We start from the raw sequence: 12,040 nt of genomic DNA, 5'->3' as shown, positions 1-12,040 counted from the left end.
TGTAACATGGATATCGTATCTATCTTTGGGTGGCGTCTTGTCAGTGACGGACGATATATTTTTTTGAGACCTTTCGACTAAAAATAAAGCTTGCGTTACAATGACAGAACTGTGAGAAGCCAACAGACTTGATGGTTGCCTTTTGTTCAGACTCTTGAACTGGCCACAGTGCATTTCTATCAGATCTTGACGCAAGCATTCAACCCTTTGGTAATGTGCCAGGAAATAGTTTCTTGAATATTTCCCCAGACATTCAAAAATAAAAATAAACACTGATTCACATATAGCCTCTTCTTTCCCTGCATGATTTAAAAAGAAGAAAATCCTGCCATGAATATCAAGGATAAGGCTCAGAAAGCTTGTTTATTATTATTATTATTAATCATAATAAAAGAGAAACACAAACACACAAACCAACACAAAGAATGAACTCACTAGAGTGAAGCTTTTAGGGCTGGCAGCCCAGCGCTTGATATTGGTCAGGCTCCACTCCTGCATCACCTCCTTGGTCTTCTCATCCACCCTCATCACATTCTCCTTGGTGATGCCCAGCAGGCGAGGGACCAGCTTGTTTTTGCCTTTCATTTTTTCCTATAGGGTGGAGCCACACATCTCCAGTTTGTTAACTAGCAAACTATTTCTTCTGTTAATCACCGAACCATATACCATTATTAGGTGTGGGCAGTTATCCATCATCTGTAATGAGTGCATCGTGAAATGAATTGTTTTACCTTTACTAAGAAGAAAGACACTCCGTAGGTTTTGAGAGAGCGAGCCAGTTTGACGTAGCTGACTTTGGCCTCAATCTCAGTCATATTTTGGCAGTTCTTGTGTGCCTGATTGGTGGAAATAAAACTCAGTCTAACATGTAACAGACTTCAAAGTATCAATCAGTATCAATTAAAAAGGATAAGTGACTTTTTCATATTATCCGTTATAAACGATGTCCCTGGAGAGTCTGAACACACCAGAATACAAACATCAGCCATTCCAAATACTACACAAGTACTGAGGTAACGGATTAAATCACATTTATCAGTCTCTGTATTAAAGTGCATTTACAGCCTCAGGTAATAACTGCTTTCTTCTTTTCTGAGACGGCACTCTGACAAATTTGTCCAAGTCTTACTCGTGTGTTTTAAGTGTGTGCTTTTATCCCTTGGTAGAGCCAGGGGGTGGGGGGGCAGACAGAGAGACAGAGAGAGACAGACAGAGAGAGAGAGAGAGACAGACAGAGAGACAGAGAGAGACAGACAGAGAGAGAGAGAGAGTCAGCAACAGAGAGATAGATAAAGAGAGAGAGAGAGAGAGAGAGAGTGTGAGATAGAGAAAGAAAGTGACAGAGAGAGAGCGAGAGAGACAGAGAGATAGTCAGAGACAGAGAAAGAGAGAGACAGAGAGAGAGAGAGAGAGAGAGAGAGAGAGACAGAAAGAGAGAGAACACAACCACCACCAGCAGCCAAATTCCTAAATACACCATTATGCTCGCCCCTACAATGACCACAAACCAGAGAGCTAAATTCAAACCCCTTACCTGAAAAATTTTCTTCTCTCCTTTGTTTTTCACATACTCTTTGGGTAAAAACTCTTTCAAACTAAAAGGGTGTGAAGAAATGCAGAGTTTTCATTTCATAAACGTAAACAATTATTATTATGTGGTGGAATAAAGTGGATGATTCAGATTTAACCAAAAAGGCTTTGGTATGACTTTCAAAACAACTTCATGATATGACTAGCAACAAAGCAAAAAATGGGAAATGAGGCAAAACCAAACACTCACTCAAGGAATCCCGATTTGTGTTTGGACTCGTTGTGGTCACCAAACTGGATCTGACACTGGTAACCGGCAAACTCGCAGGCTTTGTCAAAAGAGACAGGGTGGGATCCGTTCAGAATGTCGTCTCGTGCCTGTACAGTAAACAAACCATGTAGCAATAAGCTTACATATTTACTGCTCGGGTTCAAAACCAGTACAACCGGCATTTCGTAATATAGAGACCACACCGGGTTGTTATTTTTATGGCAAACTATTTGTATTGCTACAGTTATTTAATTATAGTTATTGAAACGAACCAATCAATAAAAGAGATTGAATACAGTACGCTGCCGTAATATAACGGAGTCAGCTGTACAGGCCTAAAATGCACTAAGGCATCACCTCACTTGTGTATTTAAGTATTTCCAAAACAAACCATGCAAACCTCTGTTGCCAAGTAACGTAAAATGTCGCATTTGAGACGGAAGCATGTCATGTTATGTCCATGTTCCTCTGGTAACATTACTACACTGGTTACTGTTGATCTGATATAAAGATGTAAACCAAAACAACAAGACAGGTCTACACCATGTGCAAGATAAGCATCAGACGCTCTGTGAGCTGTGGTCGGAGCTTCCGAGACTGAGTAACGTGTAAAAAAAAGGAAAGGTAAAGCCTACTTAAAAGCTAAAATTAGAAAATTATGAGCACAGACTAAAAGATGTAGTCAACATCACACACAAAAATAGCATTCATCTAATCAGTGACTCATAAGAAATGACATAAAATCTTAGATCTTTGGAAACTCCAAAGGTTTCTGACAGTGATCTCTACAGTTTGTTGAGACGTGAGAAAACCATCTTCTACCTTTGTGATGCTGGGTTGTGTACCTGTACATAGAGCAGGTTGAGTTGAACTGGGTCTCTGGAGTCTACGTTCTGGTCAGAGTAGAAGAACTTCCTCCTGAGGAGCAGCATCTCCGTCTCCTCCACTCCCTGCTCACGCAGCGTTCGCCCGTGGTCCAGCCAGTTCACTGCACACACCAAATGAAAAAATCTCAGCAGCCTATTCTAATGTGCTCACTCATAAACCCATGTTTAACCGGAGATGTTTTCAAACGACAAAAACTGTGAGATTTTGGATTTTAGTGCGGTGACAAATCTGACATACACTCGTCGTCAGTGTGGAGCTTCTGTTTGAGTTTCTCCATCTTTTTGTCATCCCTAAGGAGGGTTTTGTCTCTCTTCAGTGTCCCTGTGATCTCCTCCTTCTTCTCCTCACCAATATCACGCACCAGGGAGTATTCATCATGATTTGTAATGCCTTAGGAGAAAAAAAAAGTTCAATATAATCAACAAGTTTCAGCATGACAAAAACTGCAATCTGGACTTAATCTTGAAACTGAACCTAAATACAAATAACAGATTCCACATTTAAACATGGCTTGTATTGGACCAACGAGGCCTGATTTTTTTTTATTTTTTTTTTAATGAATATCACTCAGCACACCTATTCTGGCACAGATGGTCATGAGCAAGTCAGTGACGATTTTGGAGTCATCCACCATGACTGTTTTCACTGTCCCATCCAACATGCGGATCTTGAGTGGCCTCTGTTTCTTCTTGTATTCGAGTGTGTCCTGCAGAAACAATGTCAGACAAGAGCTGAGCATGGAGAAGATGACAGTAACTATTGATAAACTCATTTGATGCCACTGCTTATGTCATAGAGCGTACAGAAGGGTCTCGGTTCCAGTCCGAAGAATCCACAGAATTCTGGACGTCTTGAAACGACGTCTTTTTTAATTGCAATGAGCACGTACTACTTTTGCCATAACTGATGTGCAATAATGACACAAGCACATTTAAAGCAGTTTATGGCCAGAATTGTTTCATATCAACAGGTTATTTTTAAATGCTAAAAAGGAACAAAGGATAATCTTTTCTGAGAAGATGTATAATTTTCTATTAAAGTTTAGAAAAGAGAGGCTTCTTAGAAAAGTCTCCTGGTTGTTTGTGTGTGTGTGTGTGTGTGTGTGTGTGTGTGTGTGTGTGTGTGTGTGTGTGTGTGTGTGTGTGTGTGGAAGGAAAAAGGTCACTCTTGATAAGGGCGTCTGCTAAAAGCTGTAAAATGTAAACGGAGCAAACTATTCCAAGTTATCTAACCTAATTTCACTAAAATCACAGATGATGTTTAGCTAGTTCTGCAAGCCAAAATTTTGATCATGATTAAAAACAGTAAACTGTATAGCCATAAGAGTAAGAAATACTTTTACATGTGCATCGTTGTTAAGACGTGAAAGTCTGCAGATTTCATGCACTTGCTGATTTGCAAAATGTTTCGCTTTCATGTAAACGCTTGCTGACCCTCTTTCACTGCAGCTCTGAGAGCCAACTGTGATAATTAACTCCATCCATCACTGTATTGACAACACACTATACGACAGACGAGCTGCTTATTAAAATGCGGAAGATGTGGAATAATAGGCAGGCCGACTGGTGTTATATGAACAAACGAGCACGCGTGCACACACACGCGCACGCGCGCGCACACACACACACACACACACACACACACACACACACACACACACACACACACACACACACACACACACACACACACACAGAGGTCTAACCATAATCCCCCTCCTCAGCAGTGTACTTTCTCTACATGGGGAAACATGTGGTAGCAAGTAGACATTCCTGCCTCAGAATGACTGACTCACCCCATTTCTCAACATGTAGTAGTCGAGGGCTTTTCCTGCTTCCAGCCAAATGCCTTTCTTTGGGTCCTCATCCGACAGGAACAGGCCATAATCGTTGGCTGGAGAAGGAGAGAACAGTCACATAGCTTATTCAAACTGCTGTGTTTAGTGTACTGAGGACACATGACAGCTTTGGGCAATAAAAAGACAGTCCACTTTTGTCAGTGCAGTTTTAATTAAGCCAGGATTATATTTATAGAAAATCCATTACAGATGTCCACAATAGCTTTGAGGTGTTAACCGAGTGGTAAAACAGGCATTAGTCATTTCCTTTTAATGTGCACAGACATCAGAAACCACCAGAAATGACTTGAGGTAATATGCTTTATAAATGCTAAAATGTTGCCCCTGCCTCAGTGTATGAAGGTTCTTCTCCTTGTTTGGAATCAGAAGTCAGAATTTTACCCCTCAGGGTTCTATACAGCGTCTCGCTACAGCCTGCTACTCGAGATGCTGAACATTCCATATTAGTTGTTGACGTTGGCCAAAAACAGGCACTCAAAGTGGAAAATTACTCACAGGTTTGGACAAGAATGACAAAGAACCGCATCCAGAGGGAAGTTATTATGTAAGACTGGAAGAACTAGCCACACCCTGATCAGAGAGCAAAAAAGCAGCTTTGTTAGAAACTCTGAAGTTGCATTTTACATTCAGGGATATTTTTAGGTTTTAGCCGAGTGTTTATTCATTTTTTCCTATGGGAGGGGTTTTATTGGAGGCAGAAGGGTGGAATCAGGACATGTTCCTCAAGAGTAACTGACGTCACCGGATAAGAGCGTTGACCGGAAGCCTTATATTGAATACAGTATCTGGTAGGTTTGTGTTGCATTGAAGATTGTTGCATTGAATTCTGCACTTGCGCATGCAGGAAAATAATAGAGGGGAACGTAAACAGGCTGTCACACTTCCACCAATAATAGAAATGCAGAACGGAATAACATTAGATTAGACGATCCGTCAAAACAATCATTGGAATGGAAAGATAATGTATTGTGTTTTTCAGCACGAGGATAAAGGCCTTGCTATTGAAAAGTCATTCATACTCAAAAACTGTAGAATATCACTAGAAAATATGGTAAGTTTATTACAGGTGCCCTTAAATTCAGGACACAAGACAAGCTCACAGTTGCACAATATACACATTTGTGGATATTTCAGTCATTTGCAGTTTTGCTATACAGGAAGGGTGTGTGTTAGGAGACACTCACGCTGGCCGAGCTGCGCTTCAGGAACTCTCTCCCGGATGATGCGACAGGCGTCGTACACCACTGTGGAGGGCTCAAACTGCATCGTTTTAACCACATTTCCCACTCCGATCTTTAGTGATAGCGCCACCATGACTGCTCTTGTGTATCTGCGTCACTCTTCAACCTGCCAGAAAAACACACACACACACATGTTTATAAATTCATTCATTATCTACCAAAAATATTGTAGATTTTTATGAATTTAAGAATGATTCAAACAATCACGGACATTGTTCTCTTAATTACAGAAACATATTTGCCCCACTCAGTGGAAATGGCAAAAAGGTCTTGTCACTAAATGATGTTTACTTCCCCTTTAGAACTTTTAAAATAAGACTTGGCTTCCTTGTTTTGATTAGCAAAGGGAAGGACAGTATTTCACAATGCAGAACATTTAAAAGTTAAAACTGGTCAGTAAAAAAAAAAGACTTACTGATCAGACCAACAAACTAAGAAATGAAAAGAAACTCCTGATCAATCAGGAATGCTGACTCGCTCACAAAGCTTTCACAGATTTAGGACTCTTCCGCTTCTCTGAGTGAGATCGCTAATCAGCATGCTGGGTCTTGAAGAGGTTTGCTGATGTGTTCATTTCTCATTGTACTTGGAGTCTTTTCTGATCCTATTTCAAGCATTAATCATTTTACTGTGTGTGTAAGGAAGTGAAAGGGGTTGTAGTTGTGGATGAGGACTTGCTAAAAAAGCTGAAATGTTTGAGAATGAAATACACTAACAATATGAAGCTGTGGGAAGTTTATTGCTTGCTCACAGCGATATCAAGAATAAACGAACCAATTTAGTGGAATCCAGGTGACATACAAGTGACATGAACTGAAGCTATCCGGTGACAAAATTTGTGCCCAGCGATGGTTATTTAGAAGCGCTTCAAATTGTGGCAGAATTTTAACATCTTCCTCGTGTCTGTCCTTCTTCAGGCTGCTGAATGAACATCCAAAATAGTCAGCACACCTCGCCTCAGCCCGAAAAAAAAAGGAACGCCAAAGAATACGGTCAAAGAAGCAGTGACAATGAAAACAAAAGCAGTGCCAAAACCAACATTGGAGCTGAAATCTCAACCACTTGTTGGATTTAAACTTCGACATGTTAGGTGGAGCGTACAGACGTGCAATTTGTATCTAACCAAAGTCTATGTAAAGTACAACGAGCGTGTGGCTTACAGTGAAACACGGTGCAACCAAATTTAGTCATACGTTATACAGACAACTGTATACGTTATACAGACAACTGTGAGGAATTTTAGATATGCTTTATGCTCTTTGCGCTGTGGAAGCTCGGATACAGACACGACACCGCTTTTAACACCATCTACCAAAAGAGGAAGCGCTCAGACGGCGCTCTAATACAGAGGAACCATTTTGAGTCTGAAAGTGAGAAAAGCAAACCGCACAGTTACAGTATAAATAAAAAAAAACAACCAACATCTGCTCTTTAAGCCATGGTGCAATAAACTGCATATCTGCATTTGAGTCGTTTCTTCACCCATGTATTCAAACAGCATTTAGAGGACTGAGCTTAACCCGAACGATTAACGCTCAATGAAATTCAAAGACAATCATCGATTTCATGATTTGGCGCAAATTCCAGCAAAAATGTCCTGAGAAGTGCTGCCCTGTCTGCTGCTATTGTTTCGTGGTGCACTTGAGAGCAGCAGCGTGCTGGGTTTTCTCAGTTAGTTTTCTCTCTAAAGTAATTTCTCATGACTGTCAGAGCAGGTTCTATACAGAGGGTCTGCTTGCATTCCGGCTGCCCGTCCCAGCAATAGCGACCCTAAATTTAGGGAATGGGATGAGAGGCTACAGACTTCACAGCAGACTCATGACAGGATTTTCACAGCTGCAGCTTTAAGATGGCTCACAGGGGGAAGGGGATGTTTCACCCTCACCATGTCAAGTGCTTGCTAGTACAACCCTGATACTGACTGCACCACAAATCCCACATTTTTTTTTCTTTTATTTATTTCTTCTTCAGTATAAAGGCTCACTTCCTGATTTAGAAATAAAATAGATTTCCAGAGTGCATGATCAACAATTTAGAAGTTTAAAGTCTTACAAGAAGTAAAAATGGACAAAGAGCGAGTCACTTCCCCTTAAAGCACTAGGATTAGTTTCTAATTACATTTTGTTAATCCTGTGGACTTAGATGTACTAACTCTTTGCTAGTCGTGTCAGTCTAGGACTATCTTTTAATTACTGTTAGCACCTGAACAAAACGGCATCGGTACGTGTGTACATGTTAGGTTGAGGTCATTTGTGTACACTTGTGTTTGAGTGGAGTAGCAGCTGCAAGTCCTGGAGGCCAAGCAAGCGTGATCATTAGACCACCTTTGAACGTTTCAGACAGTTCAGATGGTTTTGAGCCTCGTTATCCATTGTTCTCTCTTTTTCCATTCTACATTTCTTTGAAAGTGCAGTATGTAAACATGGATTATATGGATATACACTCTGCTTTAATGTACATTTTGGAAACATACATTCGATTTGAGAAAATTGGGCTACAACCAGATCGAAACATTGCAATCTAGGGATGTTCCTTCTGCCTCGGTTTATTACTTGAATGTCTGAAAGTGTTAAGGAACAAATACTAAAGTTAGCCACAGAGTTACTGTATAAAAGGACGCAACTGCTCTTATATTTGTGAGAAGGATTGAAAATCTCTCTGTATTTAAAGCATTTTATGTGATAACAATGGCAGTGTAAGATTATAATAATAATAATAAGAAGAAGAAGAAGAATTTGAAGACCAGTCAGTGTTGCTTCTGGTGTAAAATGGCTATAATGTTAAACCTGAGGTACCTGATTCACGTCTGTTGTCATTTATGACTTATAATACAGATGCGCTGGAAATTCCTGGAAACTTCCTGCTTTCTCTACACTCAAGAGATAAAAGCTAGATCCCAAATACAAGTGCGCTGCTCTCTGCATCAAAATACTGCCAAACGCTGCTAGTCTTATCCATATTTTCTTCGAGATTTCATTTGGATTCAGAGCAAAAAAACAAACACCTGAATAGTGATGCATTTTAATCCAAAGCGAGATGACAGTGAATAAATGAGGAGAAGATACCAGCCCAAAAAGCTCAAGCAGTAATTTGAAGCAAAGTAGTTAAACATACTGCTTTAATGCACCATATAAGATGACAATATTGAGAAAAGCTTTCGGTCAACTTCAGGTATGACAGCACAAAAATAAATAAATAAAATACCAGTTCTTCGGTCTGCAACTTTCAGTAATTGAAAGCAGTGATGTATTTGCCCTGTTAAGCACATGCTCACAACTTCATCTGTTCAAAGAGTCAGGAAACCTAGAGGCCTGTTACAGCTCGTGCTTACAGGAACCCTGTAATCACACGCATGCATCAGCAGCACAAAGACATAAAAAACATCACGAGACAAGACAGAAAACAAACCAGACCTAAGATATGAGAATGCAGACTACCATTTGTAAGGGTTATGAAGAGAGAGATTTACTGCCGTCTTTAAATATATGTAGTAACTCTGGGTGTGGCTTTGTGATGGAGGATGAACGCTTCGTTATTTGCTAACAAATGTCTTCTTCCAGATGTAACAATTATCTGAAGAAAATAAAGATGCAAACTAATGATATGAAATAATATGTTGCTCCATTAGTTGCATCGTTATCGACAAAACCAAGTGAAAGAAACTAGACAGGATACGCCGTCTGTTACTGCATAAGAGCAGTAAAGCAAATGAAAAAGATGAACACGGTGTCCTATGAACTGAGGTCTCGAAGGTAGGTGTGTGTGTGTGTGTGTGTTTTGAAACAGGCCATTAACGAAAGGTTTAAAGCAGAGATTTATAACGCATCTGCGTGATTAACTGTGTGCAATGACAACAAAAGCAGATTGTATAATGGCATTAAGTGTTATTACACAGTCAGTAAATGAGACGCTCAGCCCAAGACTTTGTATACTGGCTTAGACGATTTCCCGCCAGGTTTAAGTCTTTCTGCTCTCTCTTTATACAGTAAAGCACATTCTTCTGCTGTGATTCCTGAGAGAACCTTTAAACATGCCAAAAATGTGAGAAAGTTCAAGATACAACAGGATCGACTTTGACACCATTAGCTCTACTATCTATCGAGAATTTGCTTGGGCGAGTCCCCAAGCTACCTCGCTAAAAAGACCTTTAAACATTTAAAAAAACAAACGATATCCACAGAAACTGAAAAAAAGAAGGTCAGGATATAAATATTTTGGCAGGAAAGTATCTGCTTCCAGGGTCAGTGAACCAGGTCTTGCATAATCGTAAAATAATCAAACCAAAACAGCCACAAAAAAAAAAGAAACTTTAAAAAGTGTCATGATGATATGATATGATGACTGGATTCGAAATAACACACGTTTCCACTCGGCTAAGCAAGAAATTGTTCAATTTAGGAAACAGAAACTACCAAAGCTTGAGATGGCTAGTTCCACATTCAAACTGATGAGCAGCAGAATCGGATGACTGTGAGGAGAGGGAAACGGGCACAAGTGTAGACATTTGCTACCAAGTCGAATTAGGACGACTTATACGAGTGCTGTTGAATGCTCGATTCAGACTAGTCAGGAGGTGTTCAATTATATTTAGACACAAAGCTCCTGAAAGGTGACTGAATGATTGTTCGTGGCTGCTAAGTGATGAGTTTTGTAGACGTTCCACAATCTAGTTAAACTATAAAGTGAACAAGAGTGACAGGTTCATCCTTCGTGAATAAAAATGTAATTGATTACAATCTGAGTAAGTCATGCAGATATTAGAAAATAAACACCTTCATTGTGGTGACGACGAGTCAAGCCGTGTCAAGCCGACAATCCCTCAACCCTGCTTTCTATATTCCTTACTAAACCACTCATTTTAAAGGGTCTGGTGAAGTTTGTCTCTATATGGTCTGAAGAGCTGTTTGAAGGTGATGCACCTGTTTCTCAGAACATATTAGTGCTATTCCTGTGACTGAGTCGAACAGTAAAAATGAGCTGCTCATAATGGCATGTCACGCCATGATGTAAGGTGTTTTGAATGTGGACTCAGACACAGGAGATGCCTCGGTGTGAAGTCCACTGGCTTAAAGTGTGCAAAAAAACAAAAACCAAAAACAAACTCTGCCTGGATACGAAAGGCAAAAACAGAGTGCCGACAGAAAAGAACTCGTTACTGGTCATCTTGAAAAACATGCAAGGTTTAAAAGGCACGTTAATTGTGCAGCCTAAGGGAACGTTTTTCAGACACAGCTGCTAGTCGCTAAACAGGCTTCTGACAGCAGCGATTTACACCTTCAGAACAGGACCGATAGAAGAGTCAAAAGAAACCAGGCGCTGAGTAATCTCGAGACTCGTCTTTTTGGTTCACACCAGAGAGAGAGAGACACTTCTCAAAGTCAAATTTAGTTTCTCAACGAGAAGACACTTCTCAAAGTTAAGATCATTTAGACTAGTCTAAATCCATCTACGCTCATGATTACTTTAGCTTAAGTTAGGCTTAGAACACCGTCTCCAAACAAGTTAAAAAATTCCACATATACACAAATAACATCTCACGAACGTTGTTAGTGCTGGATAAAATTGTCCCCTGTGGAGCCTCAATAAACAATTGTTATCTTAACCATCAGAAAAACAACAACAACAACAACAACTCAAACATTCCTCACACCTTGAATGATATCAATTATTTATTTTATTCAAAGTTGATTTATTACATTTTTAACTAATAATCCCTAATCAGTAAAGCACATTCTTAATATCTTTCATGGTTTATTGTTGTATGTATCGTAAACTAATCAGGCCAAAGATGACACAGGTAGTAGATCATTTTACCTGATGGAATCTTCTGGAAATGGGAGAAGGCCTCCCACAGGGATGTGGCAGTTTGGGGTCTTCTGCTGGTTCTGTGAAGGCAAAACATGAGCAGATTGTCATCTCTTACAGCGGTCATCTTCATCTCCAGGCTTTTTTATTTATTTATTTTTAATTCTTCACACGTCATTAATCTGTTTAAACTCGATCAAGCTCTAATGCACTGATGTGTGCATAAAAACTTCTGAAAGATAAAGCATGCAAGATAGATAGATAGATAGATAGATAGATAGATAGATAGATAGATAGATAGATAGATAGATAGATAGATAGATAGATAGATAGATAGATAAAGGTTCGTTTTGTTTCACTGACAGAAAACAAATGACTAACAGACCTGGCACCTTTTTTTAGGGGCCGATGACAGTTTTATCTTTTATAAGAATTATCTTATAGTCA

The 12,040-nt window shown here is 39.8% G+C and overlaps 1 protein-coding gene across 2 annotated transcripts in view; it reads right to left on the bottom strand.

Annotated features, from left to right (window-relative positions):
* tln1 (talin 1) overlaps positions 1 to 12,040 on the bottom strand; it is a 62,973-nt gene that overhangs the window by 33,236 nt on the left and 17,697 nt on the right. For both annotated transcript variants that reach the window (XM_047804891.1, XM_027141190.2), the window contains exons 2-11: positions 11,603 to 11,673; positions 5,732 to 5,894; positions 4,485 to 4,582; positions 3,266 to 3,395; positions 2,927 to 3,079; positions 2,647 to 2,789; positions 1,781 to 1,908; positions 1,535 to 1,595; positions 732 to 836; positions 436 to 591 (exon numbers count right to left, since the gene is read on the bottom strand). In XM_047804891.1, coding sequence (XP_047660847.1) covers positions 436 to 591; positions 732 to 836; positions 1,535 to 1,595; positions 1,781 to 1,908; positions 2,647 to 2,789; positions 2,927 to 3,079; positions 3,266 to 3,395; positions 4,485 to 4,582; positions 5,732 to 5,861 — 1,104 coding nt within the window. In that variant the 5' untranslated portion in view covers positions 5,862 to 5,894; positions 11,603 to 11,673. The remainder of the gene's footprint in view (positions 1 to 435; positions 592 to 731; positions 837 to 1,534; positions 1,596 to 1,780; positions 1,909 to 2,646; positions 2,790 to 2,926; positions 3,080 to 3,265; positions 3,396 to 4,484; positions 4,583 to 5,731; positions 5,895 to 11,602; positions 11,674 to 12,040) is intronic.

The sequence above is a fragment of the Tachysurus fulvidraco genome, chromosome 20, assembly GCF_022655615.1.
Source record: "Tachysurus fulvidraco isolate hzauxx_2018 chromosome 20, HZAU_PFXX_2.0, whole genome shotgun sequence".
NCBI lineage: Eukaryota > Metazoa > Chordata > Actinopteri > Siluriformes > Bagridae > Tachysurus > Tachysurus fulvidraco.
The sequence above is the reverse complement of the archived record's forward strand: the minus strand, read 5'-3'. Positions and strand labels throughout refer to the sequence as shown.